Raw genomic sequence first — 26,516 nt, 5'->3', positions numbered from 1 at the left:
CTTAATGATTCAATGACGTTTTTATGTGAAGAGTTTCTTTAAGTTCATGTAATAGGGTCGTGTCCCTATTATATTAAAGTCGTGTCCACGATGGCAATATAAGACTTAGTGTCCTAATTTATATTAATGATTTTTAAATGAGTTGACTTTTAGTCTTGTGTTACATTATGGAAAAGTTTTGAATTTTCCGCTATATGTTTATGCGATGAAAGTATGCTAAGGGCTTGTATAAGACCTCCGAGAAGTCGTGTTACGACTAGGGGGTGGTCCCGTGTTGTTACAATTCTTTGTAGAAATCTCACTTCTAAGATTAGAGAAATCAAGGATTGTATTGATGAAAAATAGTGTTAAGTACATATTTTTATATATGGAGAGAATTGTAGAGACCTAAGTTAACTATACTTAGAGTCCTACTACAATACCTATTACTACTATAATAATAAAACAATTATAAATAATTAAATACTAATTGTACTATAATCCTAATCCTAATCTAATCCTAGTTGAATATTATCCTAATTAATATAAATAGTCTAATCATAGTGATACTATATTTCTACAACAGTGTTGCAAATTTGTCGGTCGGCTTCGTTGGACCTGTTCCTTTGACATGTTTCATTCGTTAGCTTTCTTCTTGATCAACACTTGTTCTAGAAACATCAACCATTTGCGTTGGACTTATTCCTTTGACATATTCCAATCGTGAGCTTCCTTCTTCTTCAACATCCTTAATACCAATATCTTCCGTAGGTATAATAAGTGAAGGATCTCCCGTACACTTCTTCAACATAAAAATGTGAAACACTGGATGAACAATTGCTAACTCTTGCAGTAGCTCCAACTCATAAGCTACAGTACCAATTCTTTTGGATAATCTATAAGGACCAATATACCAAGGAGTAAGTTTCTCCTTCTTACCAAATTTCATAACACCCTTCATGGGTGAAACCTTCAAGTATACCCAATTATCTACTTCAAACTCTAAGTCTCTTTTCCTAACATAGTATAGGATCTGTGAAGACACAAGCCCTCAAGATATATTATAAATTCTGAATAGAAGTGTTCTCTTCTTTCCCCGTTTGAGGATGAAAAGTAGTACTCAAGTTCACCTTCGAACCCAAACCTTTCTGGAATGACTTCCAGAATTGTGTAGTAAATTGTGCACCTCTACGTGAAATAATTAACATGGGAACTCCAAGAAGTCTAGCTATCTCTTAAAGATATAACTTAGCATAATCTTCTAGTGAATGAGTAGTTTTTACCGACAAAAAGTGTGCTAATTTAGTCATTCGATTTGCTATCAGTCAAATAGAATCATGTTACACGCGAAACCATGGTAAACCTGTAATAAAATACGTATTAATGATGTCCTACTTCCATTTCAGAATCTCAATATTTTGAACCATAACACCTGGCCTCTCGTACTCTACCTTAACTTGTTGGCAAATTGGGAACTTAGCAACGAACTTTATAATGCCCTTCTTCATACTACTCGACCATAAACCTCTCTAAAGTCATAATACATCTTTTTGGAACCCGAATGGATAGAATATCTGGAGCTATGAGCTTCCTCCATGATCGCCTCTTGGAGTTCATTCACCTTTGGTACACATAATTTACCTTGATATCTCAATAAGTGGAATACTCCCTTCTACTATTTGAAGTGGTATTGCACATATGTATTGTTTATTATCCAGTTTTCTCCTCTTTTTTTGATCTATTTGCTCTTCAAAAAGCACCATGTAGATTTTCTTAAACTATGTAAACCTCATTCATCTTTGTTCTTCTAATAGACTCTGCTTCTTTTGCATGTACTACATCATTGTGAGCCACTTTAATTCCCAATTTATTATTGCTAACCCCTTCCATACCTTCTTCCTCTAATTCATGTATTGTATTGCTGCATTTTCAAACTTTTTTCATGTTTGATTTACTATCAAATTAGTTTGAAACCCAATCAATTGTGGACAGATATTGTTGTGTACTCCCTCCATTATGAGTTGCATGTTTCCTAAAACTTGTGCATTAGCAATCCCTGTGGTGTTATCAGGAAATGCTACAACTTCCAGACTTTGAGCATATATATTGTTTGTTTTTTTCATACTGCTTTGTTGGTCCTTCTCAGTGGTTGAGTTATCTTCGGATAAGGCTCCAAAAAGTATTTGTAATAGTAACTTCTTATCTGGCTTTTCTTGCTTTGTTTGACACATTGATATGACATATATACCATTATAATTGGTGGGTGGGTGCCATCTTTTATATTGCCCCCTATCCTTATCAATGGACCATCAATGCTTTCCTTAGCCTCTTCATGCTCAACATTCTTCTCTTTGTCGTCTTTCAAGAGATATACTCCCTCCATTTTAAAAAAGAATGACCTATGAATTGGAACGAAGTTTAAGAAAAGAAATAAGACTTTATAATCTTGTGGTTATAAATTAAAGTTATGTCAAATAAACCAAAATGACCTTTAATCTTGTGATCTTAAACATACCACGTTTAAAGTTAAAGTTAAGTGTTGTCAAAAAGGAAATGAGTCATTCTTTTTTAAAAAAACTAAAAAGGAAATATTGTCATTTTTTTTAAACGGGAAAAGTAATAAGTATTTTCTCTTTTTTCTACTTTATTATCATTATTTTATTTAGTTTCATAAGAATATATATATTCTAGAAATTTCAGTAATAAATTTGGGTGATTCCCATTTTATCCTTATTTGACATAAATTACAAAGGGTATTTAGGTATTTTACTTTACATATTTGTACCTCCTATAACCCCTATTATGTAAGCTTATTTTAAACTTTGCCAATAGCTACCCTAACTTTTGCCCTTCCCTCAAATAGATGACATTGCTCATATGAATTCCTCTTTCCACATATTACTCGGTTTGTCTGTAGAAAATTGAATTCTTTGTATTGAAGCACATCTATGACTTGAGGTACTATCTTTTCTCCATACATATTGTTTTTAGCATATGATTTTTTGTTGTATTTCAATTTTCTTGCAAAAAGATGTTGTTTTTCACCCAACATATGTGTGCTTTCAATTTTATCAGCCAGAAACGGTAGTAAATACACCTGAAATGGCAATTATCTGAATGGCGGTGAACCTCATTCTGCATATTTATTTATGGAATTAATATGAGTGTCTTCTTCTCCGCCAATATCATTTTTTAGGGGTTTTAGGAACTGGGTTTAAAGCAGATTTCATATTCTTATAGTAAACTTAAGTCCCACTACTTTATGCTATTTTCTCCTTCAATAGTTCAGTACCCTTATTTTCTTTTTTTGTTTTGTTTTTGGGACTGTGGAATTAGAATTTTTCATTAACAGTGGGAGATTTATTTATTGTAATCTAAGGAAAATAGAAGTATAAAGTATTAGGTAGTCTTGATTAGATAAATATGAGTAATTTTAAGATTATTGGTAGTAACTTATATACATATAAGTATGTTTATTGGTGTTTGTCATTTTATTCATCTTTATTATTGAAAATTTATATTGCTGCAAATGGAATACAATTGTGGCTGACGGGAAACATTAAATTCAACCTTTATTGAATAAGAAATAGGAACAACTTTTTGCCTGAAGGTCGTATATTAAAGATGAATTTCTTTTTATCGAGATGTGCAACAGACATATTCTTTGTCAAAAACAAGAATCAGGTTGTGTAAAAATTTATGGAAAATGGTACTCGGAGAAGAATGTATAGAACAAATGGATGTATCTTATTTGTTGGTAACTGAGTTACCAAACTTCCAACGTAGATTTTGGAGTTAATCTAGTATTTGGTCAAATGATGTTTTTCATTGTTGTTTATATGAGCTGAAACATCTAAAGTGCACTATTGGGCATGTGCTCAGCGCTGGTGCTTTTTTACTAGTAATACTCCTTATATGAGTTGATAACTGTGCGAGTTCAGCAGCCCTCAGCGATAAAGGCATACCCTACCCAGTTTGATATCTGCTGCGTCTGTGTGGATGATAAAACCTGAACTGACTTGATAATTATATGGTTGTGTCCGGCCATTTCTAAAGTTTAAAAGTTCAAAATTAGGGTTTAGCGAAGGGGTTTTAAGTTAGCTGTAATGGCGGTTGAGTGAACCTTTTGAATTCTAGGGTTTAGTCGAGGGATTTAGTGGCCCTACTTTCCTAAGTTTCTTGAGATTATTGATTTTAAGCTAATATTAATATGAACTATGAAGGAATCAATCGCGGATGATGTAATGATAAAAGAAGACCTTACAAATCCCTGCTGCATTGCTGTAAGTATTCAGGTTTAACATTTTTATTTACTTCTTCTGTTGATTTTTGGCTGATTTTTGATTGTCTTTGCAGTGGAAAGACAAGTACAGTAAATTGAAAGACGGGTACACAAAACTTGAAGATCGAAGAAATGCTCTTCGTAAAGGTCTCAACATTTATGAGGTACAAGTCGCCAAAATGCAAGCAGAAAATTTGTCTCTCAGGAAAGGTATAGTTACTTAACCTTTAGATTCACAACCCCTCTAATTTCTGAATATGAGATTTTTGAGTATTAACTTTAAAGAGAAGCACTGAGAAATTCGTAAATTATTAAATAAAAAGAAGTAAAATACTGGAGATTAATGTCTAGGAGTTTGACCATGCCAAACTGCCTGGTGAATTAGTCCAGGCGTGCAAGTTCGCTGGGACTCCACTTTGGTTAAAGAAAATGCTACCAATACTTTTGAGTGTACACTGGCTGCCTGTTGAATTCATAAAGGTGCCTTAAGAAAGTGCCTAGGAATTTAAACACGTCATCTTGATTGGTGTCATAGAAACCTGGTGCATACCTACATACTAAACACAATCGACAATATTGTATAGTTAGAAGCTTACATTCTTTGGTCTTGTTTAACTTTGGTAGTGAGAGTCTGTGCTCCTTGTTGATTGCATGCCTTTTTTTTGTCAGAGACATACATTGATTTGACAATTTATTTTGTTTGATTTCTTGGAACTGACACCCATTGATTTGCTGCTATATTTTGTTTAATTTTTCCCAGATCTTGAGGATGAGAAAGTTAGGGCAAACAATGAAAAGGAGGAAAAAATAAAGGAATCTGCTTTAAGGGTTTCTTTAGAGAATGAAGTTGCAGGGTTGAAGAATGAGATTTTCTCCTTGAAGAAAAAACTGGTTGCTGATGATGGAGGTAGAGAAATTAGAGAGCTTAAGGAGAATCTCTCTGAGAGGGAAACCAAGGTAAATGAACTGAAGGAGCTTGTTGAGAAAGAACAAGTGAGAGCAGAGTCAGAGAAAAAGAAGGCTGCGTTGGAGAGGAAAAAGGCAGACGACTTGAGGAAAAAATTGAAGGGTGAAATAACAAGGGCTGATGAAGAGAAAAGACATGCTGATGCTGAAAGGAAAAGAGCAGAAGCAAATAGGCTTAGTTTGGAAAATCTGAAAAAGGAAGCTGATCAAGTGAAATCGAAGTTAGCTTTGGTGATTTTGGAGTTTGAGGATGCTAATAAGAAGCTGGAGGCAGAAAGAGAAAACACATCCAAAGAGAGAAAACGTGCAGATGCAGCAGAGATGAAAACTGTAGAGCAAAAAAAGATTGCAGAAGCCAACCACAGAAGGGTGATGGATGAAAAAAGTTGTGCTACTGCTCTATTTCGTCAATTGGAACAGGATAGACAAACAATTGATAATTTGAAGAAGGAGATTGGTGAACTCGTGTCATCTGGTAAAATGGTTAACATCGTATCTAGTGAAGGGACAACTGCAGGAACTGCTCAATTATCATCTGAGCTTGGTCAAGTGGCAGTGGATAGAGATGTTGCTCCTAATTCTGATGCAGCCCAAAGAAAGCTCCAGGAAATGGAACATAAAGTGGTGGTTGAGAAAAAGCGTGTAAAATCAGCTATGAAAAAAGTGGAAAAGCAAAGAAAGGCTGCAGAAGCATATAAAAAGAAGGCATCCAAAGAAAAACATCGTGCTGATCAGCTATCTGAAGTGGTTAAAAATTACAGAAAACAGGTTGAAGAACTGCAGAAAGAAATTAAAAAGTCAATTTCTACAAGGTCATTAGCCGACTGTCCTCTTCACGCGTCTGATAGTAATGTGCATGTTGAAACTGGTAAACTTAAGCTGTTGAAGAAGCAATTGAAGTTTGAAAAGAAGCTGGTGAAGCACGCCATAAAAGTAGCTAAGTTAGAAAAAACTCATAATAATGCACAACAGAAACATCTACTTAGCATAAAGCAGGAGGTTGTTCACTTCTTAAGGCGTCTAAATATGTTGGATGGTTGCTTCTTACAAGATGATGAGCAGGACCTGGAAAAGGTTTGTTTCTGTTGTGCTTGGTATTGTTAAAGCTCTTATATAGTAAGGAGGGTGTTTTCGATTATGTTTTCTCAAGAAACCTTAGGGAAATTATAGGGATATTTTCTTCCAGAACTGGAGTTGGTAGAAACAGAAATTGTGACTGTTTGAACAATTATCTTAACATTTTCAAGATTTCGTTGTACTTCATTAAAATTGTTTTTTTACTATTTTTGAAGTCATGCTCACTCTTGCAGAATGTTCAGCAAAATTTGAAAAAATAGTATATGATATGTGCAGAAGAGCTCAGTCCTCTATACCTGCTCCATTTTCATGTAGCACCCATTTAATTTATTTTTGGGTTGTCTTTATTCCTTCAATTCCTCCAATTAAATTGATGCAAACTATGTTTATATGGTTTCTGATGATACGATCTTCCTGATGTGCAGGTTTGCAGCTTCAACTTGAAAAACAATTATTCTGGTTTGAAAGCTTGTGATATGCTCTGCCATCTTGGAAATGATTCGGTGCAGTTAGCTGCTGTAGTGTCTGATCCGTCTAAGCAAAAGATAAAACGTAGTGTACCTTCGCTTCTTAAGTGTGGAGGGAACAACCCTGGATCAATATCAGGTATTAACTCTAAATTGGAGCCTTTGCTTAGAGGTTCCAACAAAAATGTGTTACAGAGCTCTGCCATGAATTCCAGTTCAGCATCTTTTTCTGATAAGCTATTGGTGAGCTCACAGGAAAGATGTGCCTCTATCACAACATCAGCTAAATCAGCTGAAGGAAAATTGGACATAGAACCGACCATATCAAGCTTATCTGGAGATGCAAGAAAAAAGTGCAACGAGAATGTTGTAGCAATTGCTGAAAGTAGTGTCAAGAGTCCTATCAGTTGTATTTATACTGAGAGGAGAGCCTCACATCATAAGAGGGTGAGCAGATCTATTGATGCCAATGAATATAATGGAAACTTGAATTCCGAGTGTATCAAGTGGCAAAGACAGCTGTCACAAAATATCTCTTCACATGATGGTATGTTAAATAGTAGAACAGATAGAACTCATGATGAGAAGAAGCATTTGGTAGCTGACATGCAATATGACTCATTCAGCGAACATTTTAGATCTACAAAGAAGAGAAAAACATCCTGTGAACTAGGCCTGCAGCTTTTAAACAGTGATAGTGTGGCAAAGACAAAGTTCGACAGTGCTGGTGTCAAGTCTGATGTCTGGGCACATCCATCTACGAACGTTTATAGCCTTCCAGAAACTGCCCGGGATTACAAGGATGGGGAAGACAATGATCTGGGGCATATTGATGAACTTCTCAATGGTGGTTATATGAAGCTTCTCAATTTGGATAATGATACAGATGAAGAGTCTTATCGTCTAGCCATTGAAATGCCTTTATCGCCTACACTTCCTGAGATTCAGTACCACAACAGTGTGGAACTTGTCCCGATTAACACACCTTTATATGAGGGATTCTCAAATGCAAGGGGGACTGTGGCTTCATCTGGCAATTTTGATGTCATCAATTTGGAAATCAATTCCAACCAGTTAAAACACCCTACCGTAGATCCTTCAAAAAAATCATCATTACCCGAGAAAAAAGATCATGTTGATTCATCTAAGAGATTAAACCTTGACACAGCTTGCAAGTTATCCTGCAGTTCCTATTCAGATACATTGGAAGCATTGTGCAGGTCAGACCTAGGTGCTCCTACTAGTGAGGGGTTGCAGATTTCATCGGAGAGGAGAGTCGTCTCATTACAGGATGGGTTTGCCAAGTATTGTGTCATCTTTTCAAATAACAATGATGAGAACAGCATTTCAAGTGTTTACCATGCTACCAGCCATTGTCTTGCTCAATGCTCAGTATCATCAGATACTTCTCTTAGGAGTATTATGGTCACTCTTTTAGATCTTCAAGGAATTTCAAATGAGTAAGCTAAGCTATGCTATTTTAAGTTGGGTTTCGTGCTTACTTTGCATATTGGATATACATATATTAAAATTATTTATTTGTTAGTCTAAAATAAGGTTTACTTCACTTTTCTTTTAAAATTTAAATATTACTATATAAGTACATTTGTGCAACCAATGACTCAGGGAGTTGCTCTGTAATTATGTTATACAATTTTTTTAAAAAAAATTATTAGGATGTGTTCTTACTACCCAATAATTGCCCAACCTATTAATTATACATTAATTTGTAAACACATACTGAGGGTTAAAAGGCAGGATTTAGCCCATGGCCTGAACGTATTAGAGAGAAGAGATAATAAGATCCAGCCTTAGTTCAAATGGCCATGAATGAAATATTCAAAATTGTCACTTGACAGACTAAATTTTTTGATGTCTCACACCATATGTTTTATGCTCGTGCCTTATTTGGTATTCATGTTTCTTCATGGTTGTGGGATATCTGAGAATCATGTGCTTTTATCCCAAAAAGAAGTACCTTACTAGTATCTATATTGTTTGTTCTTGTAATATGACACAATGATGTTACTCTGCTCAACTTTACTTCCAACTGGTACTAAGAAATTAGAAGGCTTAGTTAGCTCACATGTTGAAGTACTTGGCATCAATTGGATGGACAGTATTAACTTTTTCTAGTCAACTATAGAATGGGGTATTACATTGTTGATTATGTCCAAGCTTAATCTGAATTCTTGAATCACAAACTTTTGACATCCCAAGCTCATAAACTGTGCCAATTTGTAACAATTGAAAAACACTAGTTCTTTTGGCAGTCGGCACACATTGATTTTGATCAGAAAGGATGATTTACAAGATGGAAGTTGAATTTTATTCTTGTTATTAGGTTGTGATGATAATGTATGGAGGTTTTTAGAATTTTATTGATAAATTATGCTGGATTGGTTTTCCTAATCTATTTTCTAGATGCCCTATTTCATATAGAGGTCTGGAGTGTTTACATATTTTAAGCTGTTTGCAAGAGTTCAAGATGCTTTCGGCCAAATTGTCGGATGTTCGTAGTTTATGTGCATTCTCGTCCTTGTCCATGTCAAGTGTTATTCCTATGCTTATGATATGTTCATAATGAAACAGGAGCTAACACTTTATCCCTTCCCACTTTTTTCAGGGAGAAGACATGTGTCTTCTTTTCACTCTTACTTCTCTACATTTCTGATACTGCAAAGAGATCCTTTGGAGATGATTGGGAGAGAGACCTGATCCTTTTTATAAATTCTGTTGCTCAGCATATATATACAGGTTCTTGGCCCTTAGTCTATTTAGATTAAGATGTTTCCTGGAAAACTTTATCGTGTATGTACTAAGCAACTCCTTATCTTCCGTATTTGCAGAACTCTCGCATGAAGATTCAAGAAGAATTCTTGTGGAATCTTGCAACTTGTCTGATGTACTTACCCTTATGGAGGATTTTCTTTTGCATGGAAAATTGCTGGTGCATGCTTTAAGTTCTGATTCAAAGCTTGCGTCCAATTCAGGAATCAATCTTATTTTGGATGGTCGTAGTATAAATTTGTGCAAGCAACCAGCTCCTACTCAGTTGTTGCTAACTGGAGGAATTATTCTAGCATCAGTATGTGCTGCGGTTGACCATATTGGTTTTGTTTGTGAGGCTTCCTGCAACATTTTAAGGACGCTGAGATCTGATGCTCTAAATATTCTTCATATATTTGCCTATCTATGTGGCTCTAAATATATTACCCTCAAAGAGTATGACTTATCTATGACTGTAGTGAAGTCATTGGTGATGCTTATTCACAACAGTAGATCGTCTCCTAATCCTCTTTCCAGTGTTGCATCTACAATTGAGTCTTTGCCTAAGATTTGTTCAGTTTGTAAGTGTCCATTTTCAGAGGGTGCAGCTTCCATGGATGCTGTGGCATCCTCACTCTTGGATAGTCTTAAGAGTTATTCTTGCTCTGCTGTGGGGTTGGATTTGATGGAATCATTGAACTCATCAAGACATGGAATGAAATGTGATGGGAAGAAAAATGAGGAATCCACAGATAATGTAGATTTAGTACAGTCAGCCTATGTTACTTTGGGGGATTCAAGTCAGTTCATTGATACCCTTGCACTGGTGGAGCTTGTTGCAGGTTTCATGGTATGATTCTTATTTTATTAGTATACTCTGTAATCTTGTGAATTTCTATCCTCTTTTCTGGTTCTCTTTTATTTCTCTTGATCTAGGTCTAAAGAAAGTATGAAGATTTGAGTGCTATTATGGGATAATTTTTCTTGAATGAATGACATTGCTATATCACAACAGTGTCATTTCTTTTATAAATTTAAGAGGTTCCGGCTGAATATATTATCAATAGTTAGTGACTTAATCCTCCCAAAAAATCTTATCACAATGCATTGGTAAGTACTTTTGCATACTACTGACTTCTTTGTGACTTGCTAATTTTGATAAAATTATGTTACCTTATCCAAAGAAAAAACATAATTTCGAGTATTGCTGTCCTCTTGCTTGGAGAAGTTTGCAGAAAGTTTTTTCAAATGAGTAGTATGTTTTTTTTGTGCATTCTTGTAGAATGTATCAACATTTTGCACATTGTCTTCCATCATTTTCTAGTATCCATATTTAGGAACCCCACTTGCAAGGGGAGAGCCAAAATCAGTTTGTTGTTGTTCATTCAGTAGTGGGTGCTGATTTTTTAACAGTTATAATTACTGCACTATTTATTTATTTTTTAACTTGGCAACACAACAATACATGGCTTGTACTGAAACCTTATATACAGATGAACTCCAAACTGCACTGTTCTGTCTATACAGTCTAAAACATCAATTATAGAGAGTTTCATTTGAGTAAAATTGGTTACACCAAAAACATAATGACAAAATGCACTTTAAGTTTAACTTTCTGCACACTGTTCTCCATACTCTCAAAACAGCTAGAACTCCCCTTATTCCATATTTCCTACCATATTGAAGCAGGGATAATTCTCCATCTAGCTCTGTCTTTAGCATGTACACCTGCCTCCTCCCAGCTTTTTAGAGCTTCAGTGACTCTCCTAAGCATTGTCCAAGAAATGCCTTTGAGGCTAAAGAACACCCTCCATAACTTTGAGTATATTTGCAGTGTAGAAACAGATGGTTTACAGTTTCTCAGGTTTCCCCACATAGAAAACGTCTAGAACATAAGGTTATCCCCCCTTTTCATTACATTATCCTGAGTCAGAGTTGCTTCCTCGGCTAGCAGCCATATGAAGCATGACACTATAAAAAATCTGCACTTCCAAATTTGTTTCTATGCAAGTCGGGTTCTGTTGACTTGGTTGCTCCATCAACCTGTAAGCTGCCCCTACTTTAAATATGCCTCTACTGTCACCTTGCCACCATAACACATCCTCATTTGTCTGGAGTCCACTAAATTTCCGACGATGTTGATAAATTCTGCCACCCTCGTCACTTCCCAGTCATTAAATTGTCTCCTGAAGTTGATCCGTCCCTTTCTTGTCCCCATTTTGCTATGGTCCTTCGTTGAGAAGGAACTAGAATGTAATTATCAGGGAACAAAAGTTCCAGGTTACCCATGTCATGCCATTCTTCCTTCCAGAATGTGGTCTTATTCCCATTGCCCACTTTCACCTTGGAGTTGGATGGAAAAGGAGTTAACACTTTCTTAAAAGATTTTTGAATCCACTCCAATTCCTAATATCTCAAAAGGAGATACTAATATTACAAACATGTCCACTTAAGTGCTTTTGCATCCTGAACATTTGCAGAAGGATGGAAAATCCGAAAGAAAATACAAATGGATTTCATTTAAAAATCAAAATGTATTCAGGTGAATCTTATTAGGAATTGCATCATTTAATTGGATAGGAGTTATATTTCGTCACCTTTAATGTTTAAGTTAATTCTCACGCAATTTATCTCTATACTTAGTTGGTTGTGGTTTATTTTGGGCTTGAAAGGTGTAGTTCTCCTGTAGTTTCTTTTCCTTCTACTTTTGTTACTATCTGACGTCTCTTATACTTCAATTATCACACTTTTTGTTGTAGAAACTGTTCTTGTTTCCGAATGCTTTCATGCTCTCTATAGTATTTTCCCATGATCTCTTCACTTGTGTTATTTCTTTTTCGATTTGCTTTGATATGCATCGGAAATAACCTCTCTATCTTCCAAGGTAGGGGTAAAATTTGCATATACTCTACCCTCCTGGAGACTATAGTTGTGGGAGTACACTGGATATGTTGTTGTTGACTAGGTCGCATGGTGGTTATGAAATTCTCTCAATTGATTCCTCAAGTAGACATTTATGGGAGCAATTGAAGTCGTACTACTTCTCCACCCAAATTCTTAACTCTCTTAACTCCAATATTGTTGTATTTGAATCTTCTTTATGCTCACTCTATCTTTTGTTGGATCTTTTACTCAATGGAGGATGTTCTTGGAGAAACATTTTCCTTAAAAATAATATCTTGCATAATTCTCTTGTTAGGTTCTAGTGGGCAATAGGGTGGGTGGGGGTGGGGGGAAGGGGGCTTTGGGTAGGTAATTACTTTCCTGCTTTTCAGTTCATTCCTCAGAAGTTTTCTGCCTAATTCTATTATTTTTTATCTCTCAAGCAGAGCTGGGATTGGATGTTTGACAAAATTGCATGTCCACTATTGGATTTATTGGAATATTGTTCAACAGAGCACAATGCTGCTGCTATTACTACTCTTCTTGGTCAACTTGGAAGGTAACTGACCAAACTTGTTAAATTATTTTCAGCATTCATCTTGTACACAGTGCTTATCTCTTAAATGGGGAAATATGAGAGGGGGCTCTATTGACATTTTGATTGTTGTTTGATGGCCTGAGCTGCATACTTGTGTTTTTACCATTTTCTGATCATATATGATGTATTCTTTTTCTATCGGAAATTGAAGCAGCCTTTGTTATGAACCAAATCATTGCATTTCTTATGGGATAATACCCTGATCTTTATTATATCTCTCCCTATCTTGAAGTTTTTTCATAGTTCAATATAAGTGGCATTGCTGATATTGGATGCGTTTTATAAGTTTTTGTTTGGCCATCCAAAAATCTTTTTGACCAGTTCATCCATCCAAACATGTATATGTTGTCAGTTATGTACTCTGATTGATCATAGTACATCTGCTCTGGGAACCGAACGAACTCAAATTGTTCCCAACCGTGTTCCCATTGTTGGTCTATGCTATAGCACTCATGCAAATAAGAACTTTAATGGACATTATTGGCCTGATCTCTTTTGGACTCACACTAACCTCAGTATTTCATTGATTTGGTAGACAGAATTAGCATAAACCTATCTATGTTTATAGGTGTTCCAATGGAGAAAAGCTTTAAGACGTGGCTATGGACATAAACAGGAAATGATAAAGTTAAAAAAAGACGCATTTATGGATAGTTTACTTATATTATATTTGTACATATCAAGAAAATTAGGTTTTTATTGCCTTATAGTCAGCGACATGATGAATGAACAAACTCATTCTGTATTGGCTAGAGTACTCCGTATCAGCAATAGAAAAGATGAAACTTCACATAGCAGTGGGGTATCTGAATTTACTTTTGTATGGATGATTTTGTAACCAGCTTTTGGAATGAAATTGATGGGGAACAGTGTTGGAATACCACAAGTTGATTTTTTCGGCATTTGATTATATTAGAACCATCAGTTGGATGAAATAAATTGACCTTTGGATGGAGGGCTTGTTATTATAACCTCACTGCTTCTATATCTTAATTGTGTTTGTGTTTTATGTTTATAGCGGCGTTATATTCTTTGGTTTTAGTCAGTTCATGCTCAACCAACATTTATATATGATATCTCTTACAGGCGTGGACTCGAAGCTTTTGGATATGAAGATGTTGGGATTCAGAGGTTAAGAAACTCTTTCTGTGCATTACTTTCGCAACGCGACTCCAAAAGAATGGGTGTCCACCTCCAGTTCTCCATTGGAATTGCTTTAATTGGGCTCGTTCCACTCGGCTTTGAGGAACTTGTTGAAAGTAACATTGAAGTTGCACCAGCTGCAAATCCATGTGATCCAACTGAGTGTCTAAGAAAGTGGTTCTCTTTATTGAGCAGCGAGCAGCGCTTATTGTTCAAGGCTAGTTTATTGTCGTAGTTGGCTAAGGGAGAATGTGCATGATTGACAAACAAAATTTTGGGGGAGAGCAATAGTTGAAAACTTGCCCATTTGTGTCTTTGTTGATAAAGATAATTTGCAGTAGTTGAGGAGTTGTACAGAAAAGGCTTACCTTTGCAACATCTGCTTTTGGATATTGTTGGGCAATGCCTTTGTTCCGATTGTTCACATTTTAGACAATGTGGAATATGAGATTGTTAGTATTTTATAAAATTGTCAACATTTTGAACCTTGAATTAATTAAAAACAAAGGAGAAACTTTACAATGTTTTATTTAAAAAGTTATGGAGCAAGAGGTGGGATACTTTGCTCATTTCTGAAGTAATTTGTTGGGTCAACACTATATTTGACCCTAGCCAATTTCTCAAAATTTCTTTTGAAATACATTTCACCCCAACTCTGCGCTTGTGAGTATTTCTCATTTCCAATTAGTGTTCTTCCCAATTCCAAATCCCTTGTATTTAGATATGCTGTTCTTGGGCTTGAAACAAACTTCCCCATGTAATCATAAACACCATTAACCCAATCAAACTTTATCTTTTCTACAGTTAGATTAAGATGATGCCATAGTGCAAAATATTGTAGGTTATACAAAACTCCTTTTCTATGTGGAAATGGAATTGCATCATCTAATATTTCACTCATTTTTCCACCATGAGGAGTCAAAATCAAAAGTCCATCTCCTGTACTTTTGAACACATCCCATAATCCTTGTAATGCCTTTTCTGATAGAGGTTTTGTCACATAGTCTGATTTTGTTTTATAAAATGTAAGTTTCTTTTCTTTATTCCTTTCTAATAAATCTTCAATTCTTGAATCTTTTCTATAACTATCTATCCTTATTGTTGAATTTATCCAGCTCATCTCTTCACAATCTTTAGACTTTAACTTCAATTCTGGGAATTTCTTTCTCATTAGTCTCCGAAGATGACTCTTCTTTCCTAGATACAACGAGTTAAATGAAGCTAGTATCGATGGTCTCCCTAAAGAGTCCTTTTTAGGGTTTATGTTTATTCTTAGGAAAAGCTCCTTAGGGAATTCCATTACTAGTTTTTGCCATTTTTTCACAAGCTTAGTAGCACCTTCCTCCTGAGTTCGAGCAACGGTGAAGAGAGTGACCACGGGTGGTACCTCGACTAGTTGTAACTTCCAAGATAGAACCACCCCAAAACTAGCTGCTCCACCACCTCTGATAGCCCAAAATAGGTCTTCTCCCATGCCTCTCCTATCGAGAATCGTTCCATTAACGTTGATGATGGTGGCATCGAGCACGTTATCTGCTGCGAGGCCGTGTTTTCTCATCAAAGGTCCTTGTCCACCACCACTTATATGACCTCCAACACCTACTGAGGGACAAGTTCCTGCTGGGAAACCTAAAGTTCTACTCTTATTACCAATGTTGTAGTAAAGTTCCCCTATTGTAGCTCCAGCTTCTACCCATGCAGTCTTTTCTTCTACGTCGATATCGATTTTTCGGAGACTAGATAGGTCAATTAGACAATAAGGTTTGTAAGAAATGAATGAAAGACCTTCATAGTCATGTCCACCACTTCTAATTCTACTCTCAAATCCTATTTTTTTGCAACAAATCATAGCTCCTCTCACTTGCTCTTTATTTTGTGGCACAATTATATAGTATGGTTTTGGTACATTGGAATTATTGAACCTAGCATTGTGTATAGATGATTCAAGAATAGATTTGTAGTTTTTTGACCATACAGTATGAATAATATTATTGTGTGGTTGATTGTCAGATTCATTAGAGAGACATAATCCATATAAATTGGTAACATCACGACAGGTGACTATGTAAGGAAGAAAAAATAGGACAAACAATAATATTGAATCAAGAGTGACCATTTTTCTTTTAAAAAAAAGTTGTTCCTTGTTTCCTTTTTCAGTTTGAATTTTTAATTTTTTTATACTGTGTAACTGTTAAGTTATCTAAACAAAAGTTAATACTTTCATTGAACCTAGCTAATCCCATTAATTCAAATAACCTTAAGTTAAAATTAATGCTAATCTTTTAATTTTTTTTGGATTGTTTGTTGCTTTTGATTTGGGGTATTAAGACTGAACCTGGAATTCCATTAATTTTTTTTTTTTGCGTGTGTTGCGTGCATGAATTAATAAAGAAAAAATGACAAATATACCCTTCAACTATCATAATAGTAAACTGATACCCTCTGTCATATTTTTGGGACATTGGTGCTCCTACCGTCCAAAAATTAGAGCACATATGCCCTTCAATTTAACGGAAGACTAAATAGGGAACGTGGCACAATCTTATCCATCAATTTGATATTGGATCGTTGGATAAGATTATGACACGTGTACGTCAGTTAGTATAAAGGGTATATATGTTCTAATTTTTGGACAATAGAGACACTATTATACCAAAAATATGACGGAAGGTATCTGCATATCATTTTAAATAATTCGAAGATATATTTATCCTTTATCCAATTAATAAATAGTAGACGATTGTTAAAAGATGACATAGGCACACAATCAACGTACTATTGATGTTACCGCAATTAGGTCTGGGCATAATATGGTTCAAATCGAAAAAACTGATCGAACCGAATTATTTTTAATTTCGGTTTCGATTATTTCGATCGGTTTCGATTTTGAGTTTTAATATTTTGGTATTTTGGTTCTGTTTTCGGTTTTTAGATTTAAAAATTCGATTAACCGAAAAACCGAAATTATATATATATATATATATATATATATATATACATAATTGTTATTTGTTGTTACCCCATAACCCATTCCTAAATCCTAATCCTCCCAAGCCCAACTACATAAATTCCTATTACTCATCCCAAGCCCAACTATTCAAATTCTTAAATCCTAACCCAAATACCCATAACCCAATTACCCAAGCCCCAAGCCAATTTTCCTAAATAATAAATCCCTAAATTAACAGTGAAGTCTGAAAGTGAAACCTTCTTCTTTGAAACACCAAACACGTCCACCGCCACCGACCTACCCTCTATCGTCGACCGTCGTCCGTCCGTCACGCCGCCAGTTGTCGCCGCCGCCACCAGCACTCGCCAGTCGTCGGTCGCCGCCCGCCGGCGTGCCACAGGCCCATAGCCACCACTCTTATTCATCTCTCAACTCTCATCTCTCGTTTTCATCACTCGTAAGTTTCTTATGCCTTTATAAAACACATCCAAAATATAAATAATAATAATAGTAGTAGTGAAAGAAAGAAGATAACCATGTGCCAAACTTCCACAAATAACGGCTTCTTCAAAATTCCTCTTAAAATAGAATTCCAAGGTTGTTGCCAAATCCAAATATGGAGAAAAATTTAAAACAAATCATTATTGTAGTATTAATTTACCTAAATCTTTTATAAACTTCAATTTTGAAATTGTGAATCTATTTCTGCTTCAACTGTGTAATTTTAGACATGTTATTATATTTTTTACTATAAAATATGTCATTAATGATAAGGGGAAACGTAAAAGTACATCAAAATATAAAAAAGGTATTATTTTTCTTGAACATATATATTACTCCTAGTGACACTCAAAATATGTCTTTTTTTATTTTTTGAACATTTTAAAAAAATATAACTTATACTACTAATTAATTGTAGATATATCCCTCTTCAATTAGTATGCCACCAAGTACATAGTCAATTTATTATTATGAGAGGGTGGTGTATTTATAATATGCGTGAACTAAGTTATTGAAAGGGGAAAAAACCAATGATTTATTTTAATCCAAATATGGAGAAGTAATGTATCAAGATGCCGAAATCCTGATCCTTGTAACTTTGTTGATTGTTGTTCTTGTTGTTTGTTTCACTTTTGTATAGATGGCACAAACTGGAAGTAAGGGAAGTGAAAGTGGAGCTTCAAATGAGAGCATACCTTACACCTCATCTCCCAGTGAGGTTGAAGTTGATGTTGATACTTCAAAGAAAAGAAAAACCATGGAACCTAGACCTAATTGTTGAAAGCATTTTGAAAAGTTCACCGATGAAAATGGAGCTAGTAAAGCCAAATGCAAGTATTGTGCAAAAGTTTATGCAGCTTCTACATCATCTAATGGTACGTTATCAATGAATACTCGTATGAGAACATGTCCTAAATTTCCTCGTGTCACCGTAGATAAAGGTCAAAATCTAATTAATTTTCTACCATCTTCAACGGGAGCAAAGGAAGGGGTCATTAGCACTTGAAAATTTGACCAAGCACAAAGTAGGAAAGCTTTAGCCAAAATGAGAATTATTGACGAGCTACCATTTAGTTTTGTTGAGAAAGAGGGTTTTAAAAACTTCATGAGAGTTACAATGCCGCAATTTCGTATTCTTTCTCATAGAATTGTGACGAGAGATTGTTATGAACTATACCTTGAAGAAAAAAGACTTTTGAAGAAGGTTTTCAAAGAAGCACGTCCAAGAGTTTGTCTTACAACAGATACTTGGACCTCTATACAAAAAATAAACTACATGTGTTTGACAGCCCTTTTTATAGATAGAAATTGGATTTTGCATAAAGAATAATAACTTTTTGTCCTATTTCTTGTCATAAGGGCGTGGATATGGCGGCTTGCATTACTAATTGCTTGCTTGAATGGGGTTAGAATAATGTGTTTACTATTACAGTTGATAATGCTAGCTCTAATGATGTTACTGTGAAAGAAATGTCTTAAGAATTGAGCAATTGGAGAACTAACATTATGGATGGTGACCATCTTCATGTGTGGTGTATGGCACATATCCTTAATCTTATTGTGCAAGATGGGTTGAAGGAAATTGGTAAGTCTGTCAAGCTAGTGAGACAAGCCGTGAAATACATTAAACAATCTCCCACAATACTTAGAAAGTTTAAAGAATGTTGTGAATCTGAATTGATAACTTCTATGAAATCATTATGTTTAGATGTTCCTACTTGGTGGAACTCTACATATTTCGATGCTTGATATAGCACAACATTTTGAGCTTGCATTTGAAAGATATAGTTTTTATGATATTGGATACTTGAATCATTTTCGTACCTTTGGTTCTGATTCTTCTGAAAACAAAGATAGAACTAGTGTTGAAGATGGAACTAGTGTTGAAGATGAATTTAGTGTTGAAGATGGAACTACTGCAAATATTCTTTCAAGTGTTGACTGGAAAAATGTGAGGTCAATGGTGAAATTTCTTGAAACTTTTATGTACTTACTTTGAAGGTTTCTGGTTCTAATTATGTCACTAGCAATACACACTTTGTTGAAATTGCTGAACTTAATCTTATTTTGAAAGAGATAATGACAAATGAAGATCGTAATTTGAAAGAAATGGTGGGAAGTATGAATGAAAATTTCAAAAAGTATTTGGGTGAACCACAAAATATGAACAAGATGATCTTTATTTCATCTGTGTTGGATCCCCGTAACAAGCTTGATTATGTTCCATTTTCAATTGTGGATATGCTTGGAAAAGAAGTTGGGGAAAATCTATGTTCAGAAGTGAAAAAATACATGAACAAACTGTTTGAATATTATGTCAAGAAATCCCCAAAAAGCTCTTTACATGTACCATATTCACCCACTTCATCTGACAATTCATCAAGTATATCTAGTGTGAGTGGTTGTGGCAACTTTGTAAATAGAGGAAGATTGAGAACAAAACAACAATTTGAGAAGCATAAAGAAGTTAGTGGAAGTTCAGCTAATAAATCAGAAATGGAAAGATATCTTGCGGAAGATATTGAGTCAGATAGTGATGACTTTGATATATTAATGTGGTGGAATGTTAATGAGCCGAGATTTCCTATTCTCGCGGAGATGGTTCGTGATGTGCTAGCCATTCCCATTTCAAGTGTCGCATCAGAATGTGCATTCAGCACTGGAGGTCGTGTTTTTGATCCCTTTAGGAGTTCATTAACTCCTAAAATTGTGCAATCGCTTATTTGTGTTCAAGATTGACTTAGAAGTGAGTATTTTTCAATCAATATTGAGGAAGATTTAGAGTATCTTGAACAACTTGAACTTGGTAAGAATTTGATATTTGTATTAACTATATTGAAATTAATTTTGTTACTTGTGTTTCTTAACAACTAACAAATTCTTTCATATTTTTTTAGATTTTTGTTTGTAGTGGGACTGAATCTAGTATAATTGATATATAGTTGCAGCTTGTAAGTTCAACTATCAACTAGTGATGTGCAGTAACGAGTAAGTAAAGAACTTATTTACATAACTTGCTTGATAGTTTTATATATTCTATTATGAAATGTAGATCATTTGTCTGAACAGTTCTGTTTTCTCGCAGGTCCATCAATGTTTTGTCATTTTCTTGGTTGCTATCTGCTAGAACTTGGGAGCTATTGCAATGGAGGTTGCAAGTTGCAGCGATGTTTTGTTGGTTTTCTAAATCTCTTTATTGCTGGAAGTTGCAATGATCTAGATAATGATGACTTTAGTTTGTAACTAACTCTATTTTAGTGATGGACACAAATTTGTTGAACTTTCTAGTGTTGTTGTGATGTTGTCTTGACTTTTCATAGTTTTTTTTATTATTATCGATTGAGTCGATATTTAGTTATCACGATGGCCGTTTTACCATTTTTTGTATTAAATTTGGTTAAATCAAACCGAAATAAACCAAACTAAATTTATAATAATCGAATCAAATCGAATTTATTTCGATTTCATATTAGGCCAAATCGAAAAACCGAATCGATATTTACGAACAGAACCGATCGAACGCCCAGGCCTAATCGCAATGGTCTATAGTTTTGGGTTATGATATTTTATCATGAAAAGAGTGTGTTTAAGAACAATAGAAATAATATGCTTATTAGGGAAAGAGTCTGACCCAAAATTAACAATAATAAGGACTTAATTTTATCAAAATACTAGAAAAAATGACGGTATTAATATGGATTACGGGCCCAATATTATAAAAATTTAGGAATAATTACAGATATTTCATCTTTTAGTTTACTTATTACCATTATCCCCTGTAAGTTTCACCAAACTCCAAAATTCCTCTTTTTTTTAAGTAAAAATGCTATTAATGTATCTGACTCTCTTTTTAATGTATCAGCGCATGCATCCGATCTTCTTTTAAGTGTTTCATCATTTTGATTTTTTGGCCATTAATGTATTCAGTTCCTCCATTAATGTATCCGACCCTCTTTTTAATGTATCAGCACATGTATCCGACCCTCTTTTTAATGTATCAACGCTTTAATTTCTTGGCCATTAATATATCCAGGCCCTCCATCAATGTATCCGTTTGATGAATTTTTGTAATTATAAACTTTTAAGGGATAGATTGTAATTTTGCCTTTAAAGTATGTGATTTCCATAATTTGCCTAAAAATTTATATACAAAATATTACGACAAAGTTATGCATAATTTAATTTTTGACGAAATGGTTTGGTGGACCCTTATACTTGTACGAGTTTATATTGTGCACTCTTCTATTTAATATTTTGTCAACTGAACTCGTATACTCAATAAAACACAACATATTAAGACCCTCTAACCATTGACCATCCTTATGTGACATTAATATAGATGAGTTGGCAAGAGAGTGTAATCACATGCCTGTTAAAACAAGTGAACGTGATACTTTTAATTTTTACTTTTAATTTTAAATTATTAAAATTATAAGAAAAGAAAATAATAAATTTAAAAAGGAAAAAACTTTCCCACACCACCTTTTTTTTTAAGCCACCCCACCCCCACCCCATTGCTGCCCCAACCCCATTTTTCTTTGTTCTCCACGCCCTGTCGTTATCTTCTTTAGCTGATCTTGACATTGACACTTTCGTGACGTCAGATTTCACGGGTTTTATCAGTGGAGGGTGGAAGAAGCGTTTTTTTCATGGTGGTGCTTGCCGTTTTGCAGTGGTGTGAGAGGGAGAGAGGCAACGGCTGACCCCTTTTCGGTGGAATGGGAGGAGATGAAGTTTGTTAGTACACTAAGAGGATGGAGAGGAGACGTCATTTCCGATGGTTCGTAGAGGATCGTTAGTGATGTGGAGAAAAAAAATAGTGAAAGGGAGAACTAGGAAGGAGACTACACGAGGAGCTGACCACGACGACGAAAGGTTTTTTGGTCGCAGCTAAGGCTGGCAAACGGACAGGACCGAGTCAACATGACCAGTTTTATCGGTAATCGAACCGGTACCGAATTTTTCTTACCGAATTTTCTTACCGATAACGGATTTTATCGGACCGGATTTATCGGAAAAATCACCTTGTTCCGCCCGGTTCGTTAGTAACCGGTTTGGAACCGGGTTTGAACGGTTTGGAACCGGGTCTTACCGGTTCATCCGGTATTTTTATTTTTTTTAATTTTAATTATTTTAATTATTATATAATATCATATAATTATATTAAAACTTCAATTGAAAACTTTAAAGTTTATATAAGTTTGAAATTAAATTTATACTTTAAAGTTTATATTGAATTTAAAGTTTAAAATTGAATTTAAAGTTTTATATTGAACTTAAGTTTAAAATTGAATTTAAATTTTTTTAAACTTTATATTGAATTTAAAGTTTGAAATTAAATTTAAACTTTAAAGTTTATATTGAATTTAAAGTTTTAATATAATTTTTTATTAAAATAATTAAAAATTAAATTTATAAAATGACATGAATTAAATAGAAGAGACTAATATAAAAGAAAATAAAGGCGAATAGCCGTATATTTATTCAAATAAATAAATTATACAATACAAATATTAGAAAGAGAATAAGAGTACATAATTTAGGAGGAATTGAATAGTAATTATTATACTAACAATTGCATCTTTTTTAAATTCTTTTTGTAAATTTTGTATCATTTGAAAAGAAATATTTTTTGGAATTGGCATTTGTCGTTCTTCTTCCATTGCTTCCATACCATCATTACTATTCTCACCAAATATTTCATCTATTTGGTCTTCTATATGGCTACTTAATAGTGGTAGTTCGGTGTTTCTTCTTTCGGCATTGACCCAATCTCGAAATAACACCGATATTTCCAAATTGTCCTTTGCTAATGAATATCGATGATCTCCAATCATAAATCTCGTCGCACTAAAGGCTTGCTCCGAAGAGACTGATGATGCTTGAATCACTAGCACATCTCGAACAATCCGAGAAAGGGTCGGAAATTGATTTTCTCGATTCTTCCACCAATTTAATATTCGAGGTTGAAGTTCTCCTTCTTCACGCCTAATCTTTTCCCGTGCCTGGTTGAAATATAAATCAAAATCATTATTAGTTTCATCACTTTCAAGCTCAAGATATTCATCCATCATATCATCTGTATCATCACTTTTAGGCTTAGAAGATGAAGTTCAACTATTGGAATATTTTTTCCATAACTTTATATGCATTATATGAATCTCTAACTTTTGTATACATGTTACTTTTACATTGTTCAACACTAAAAATTTCATTATCTTTAATTTCTAAATTTTTATAAATCTTTTCAACCATTCTTTCAACACCTCTTAATTTATAATTTTGGTTGAAAGTAGTAGCAGTCAAATAGATTTGAGGAATAGAGAAAAAATATTTTTTGAATTTTTCAATCATAAAAGCAATTGAATCTTTAAAATGTTCTTTTCCTTTATATTTAGCAAATTCAATTGAAATAGCACAAATATTTACTAAAACAGAAGAAATAGTAGGATAATATTGACCAGAACATGCATTTGTTGCTTTATAAAAAATATTTAAAAAATCAATCAGTTCTTTTGTATTTTGCCAATCTTCAAAGACAATTCTTAAACTCGGATCCGCATTATGAGCATTAAAAACTAATTGTAGCGGTTCTTGATAAACATAAGCAACTTGAAGCATTTCAAATAAAGAATTCCATCTAGTGCATATTTCTTTTCGAATTTTTCTATATGCAAGTCCACATTCATTACAACGATTTTTAAATTCAGTAATTCTAGCTTTTACTTTAGCTTTAACAATCCAATTACAAGCAAGTCTAATTTTTTCACAAGAAACTCCAAATTGAGAAATACCATCTTTTACTATTAAATTATAAACATGTGCGGCACACTTAATATGAAAACAACCATTATCAATTGGACAAAGTCTAATTTTTAAATAATCAACAGCTCTTAAATTATTAGAAGCATTATCTAAAGTGACACTCATTATTTTATCACATATTCCATAATATTGTAAAATAGAGCCTACTTTTGCTGCTATATAAGAACCGGTTTTAGTTTCTTCAACATATGTATACGCTAATATTCGTTTTTGCATGTTCCATTCATGGTCAATCCAATGGACAGTAAGTGTAAAATAATCGTTACCATTAGGACTACGTCCCATATCAGAAGTAATAGATAATCTACCATCATAATAAGCAAATAAACAACAAAGAAAATGAGAATATTCTTTTTGATATTTAAAAAGATCACTTTTAATTGTATTTCTTGGAATACCTTCATAATCTAGGTTATATAATTCTCGAATATAATGAACAAAACCAGGATAAGAAGGAAATGAAAAAGGTAAACCACAAACAGCAACCATTTTAGCTAATTCTCTACGATCTTTTTCTTTACTATACGTGCGGTGTGTGATTTGACTAGCCGGGTTAGACATATTTAATACACCTTGAACCATATTAGAACCTCCAACACCCATAGAACTTTCGGGTATGGGTGTTCCATTTCTATTAGCTCTTTCTATATCATCTAGACGAGCAAATTCTTTATTACACTTTCGTAAATGTGTTCTTAGTCGTCCTGTTCCCCCTTGTGTACCCGTAGTTACATGTTTCATTACCAATTTACATTTAGTGCACGTAACAATAGTTTTCTCCTCTTTTTGTATAAAAAATTTCCATACTAACGATCTTTTAACACGTACGACGGCGACATTTGAAAAAGTAGGTAAAGAGGGAACTTCGGTAACCGGACTAGTCGGGGTAGGGGTCTCTTCATCTTCCTCATTTATTTCTACTTCTTCTTCTAATTCTTCTTCAAAATTAGTATAATGTCTATTTAAAGACTCATGATCTACTTCATTTTCAGAATTAAATTCAATAGGTCTTGGTGACGTAAAAAAAGTTTCATTAACACAAGTATAATCATTAGTATTAAATATATATCTAGGTGACAAATTTTTAGAACAAGAACTACTTACTCCTCCTTTTTTTAAAAAAAATTCTGATATTAGTCTTTTACCACTATTTTTTTCAGAATTCATGTTAAAATTTAAAACAATTAAATATTATGAGAAAAACAAGTAAAATAATATAATAAAAGAGATAAAACAACTAAATTAATAAACAAATAAAAATTAAAGTTGATAGTTGGAACGAATGTACCAAACGTCTACGTAAAAGTAGACGTATAACCAAAGCCGGATTTGATAGATGCCTATTGTAGCTTCCGAAATTCAAACTCCAACTCAATATCACAATATAATAATTATAATTTATGAGAGATTTATAATTGAGACTTTGAGAGATTGTTAAGATTGTATAAGTATTGAATTTGTGATTTAAAATGGAAAAAAATGGTATATTTATAGTGTAAATGGGTTAGAAGGGGATGGGGGTCATATTTGACCGTTTTGGGCCCCAGCCCAACGGCTAGAAGGGCCCAATGGTCATATAAAATGGTAACCTTAAAAAAAATTAAAAAACTGACTAAACCGGTTCTTACCTGGTCGGACCGGTCCGGAACCGATTCTTACCTAACCGGTTCAACCGGATAAAAAACCAGGAACCTGTCCAGGAACCGGTACTGTATACTAAAAGATCGGTTCCTTACTGATTCAATCGGTACCGGACGGACCGGTACGGAAAACGGATTGGAACCGGATCGGACCGGCCAAAAACCGGTCCGTTTGCCAGCTTTAGTCGCAGCTGGTGGAGTGTTGCTTATGATTGCTGGTTGTGAAGGTCGGAGAAGAGGAGCCTGATTTACTTTTATGAAATAAATAAATTCTTATTAATTTATTTTATTTAATAAATTTAGTTAATAATTTTTTAAATAACAATTAGTAAAGAAAATAATGATTATTATTAATTTTAATGACTGAATTTGACATGTCATCTATTCAAAGAAGAGTGAATTACACACATGGTAAGAGGGGCTTAAACTAATTTTT

The 26,516-nt window shown here is 34.2% G+C and overlaps 2 protein-coding genes and 1 long non-coding RNA gene across 4 annotated transcripts; 2 read left to right on the top strand and 1 right to left on the bottom strand.

Annotated features, from left to right (window-relative positions):
- The first annotated feature begins 2,740 nt into the window (after positions 1–2,740).
- Positions 2,741–14,701, top strand: LOC101249691 (uncharacterized). Its single transcript, XM_004231607.5, has 9 exons — positions 2,741–2,937; positions 4,203–4,262; positions 4,336–4,471; positions 5,022–6,301; positions 6,730–8,231; positions 9,398–9,528; positions 9,621–10,390; positions 12,870–12,982; positions 14,108–14,701. Exons 2-9 carry the CDS (start codon positions 4,224–4,226, stop codon positions 14,397–14,399), a joined length of 4,263 nt encoding a protein of 1,420 aa, XP_004231655.3. The 5' UTR covers positions 2,741–2,937; positions 4,203–4,223; the 3' UTR covers positions 14,400–14,701.
- A 1-nt stretch (position 14,702) lies between these two features.
- On the bottom strand, positions 14,703–16,013 carry LOC101249413 (tetrahydroberberine oxidase-like). Its single transcript, XM_019212145.3, has one exon. It carries the CDS (start codon positions 16,011–16,013, stop codon positions 14,703–14,705), a length of 1,311 nt encoding a protein of 436 aa, XP_019067690.3.
- Positions 16,014–17,298: 1,285 nt separating this feature from the next.
- Positions 17,299–20,895, top strand: LOC101249130 (uncharacterized). 2 transcript variants are annotated; one of them, XR_011214538.1, is made up of 5 exons: positions 17,328–17,571; positions 18,256–18,490; positions 18,975–20,421; positions 20,513–20,603; positions 20,701–20,895. It is a non-coding gene; the product is annotated as an uncharacterized lncRNA (long non-coding RNA). The 2 variants fall into 2 exon arrangements; XR_002026792.3 differs by lacking the exon at positions 18,975–20,421 and having other exon boundaries at positions 17,299–17,571; positions 20,558–20,603.
- The last annotated feature ends 5,621 nt before the right edge of the window (positions 20,896–26,516 follow it).

The sequence above is a fragment of the Solanum lycopersicum genome, chromosome 2 (genome assembly GCF_036512215.1).
Source record: "Solanum lycopersicum chromosome 2, SLM_r2.1".
Classification (NCBI taxonomy): Eukaryota; Viridiplantae; Streptophyta; class Magnoliopsida; order Solanales; family Solanaceae; genus Solanum; species Solanum lycopersicum.
Note: the sequence above shows the minus strand (reverse complement) of the source record. Positions and strands in the feature narration are given on the sequence as shown.

Excerpts from the sequence above, each read along its gene's own strand:
- LOC101249691 (XM_004231607.5), top strand. The coding sequence starts at position 4,224 with ATGATAAAAGAAGACCTTACAAATCCCTGCTGCATTGCT. Across the intron at positions 4,263-4,335 it reads CAAATCCCTGCTGCATTGCT|TGGAAAGACAAGTACAGTAA; the intron begins GTAAGTATTCAG and ends TTGTCTTTGCAG. Across the intron at positions 12,983-14,107 it reads CTTCTTGGTCAACTTGGAAG|GCGTGGACTCGAAGCTTTTG; the intron begins GTAACTGACCAA and ends TATCTCTTACAG.
- LOC101249413 (XM_019212145.3), bottom strand. The coding sequence starts at position 16,013 with ATGATTTGTTGCAAAAAAATAGGATTTGAGAGTAGAATTAGAAGTGGT.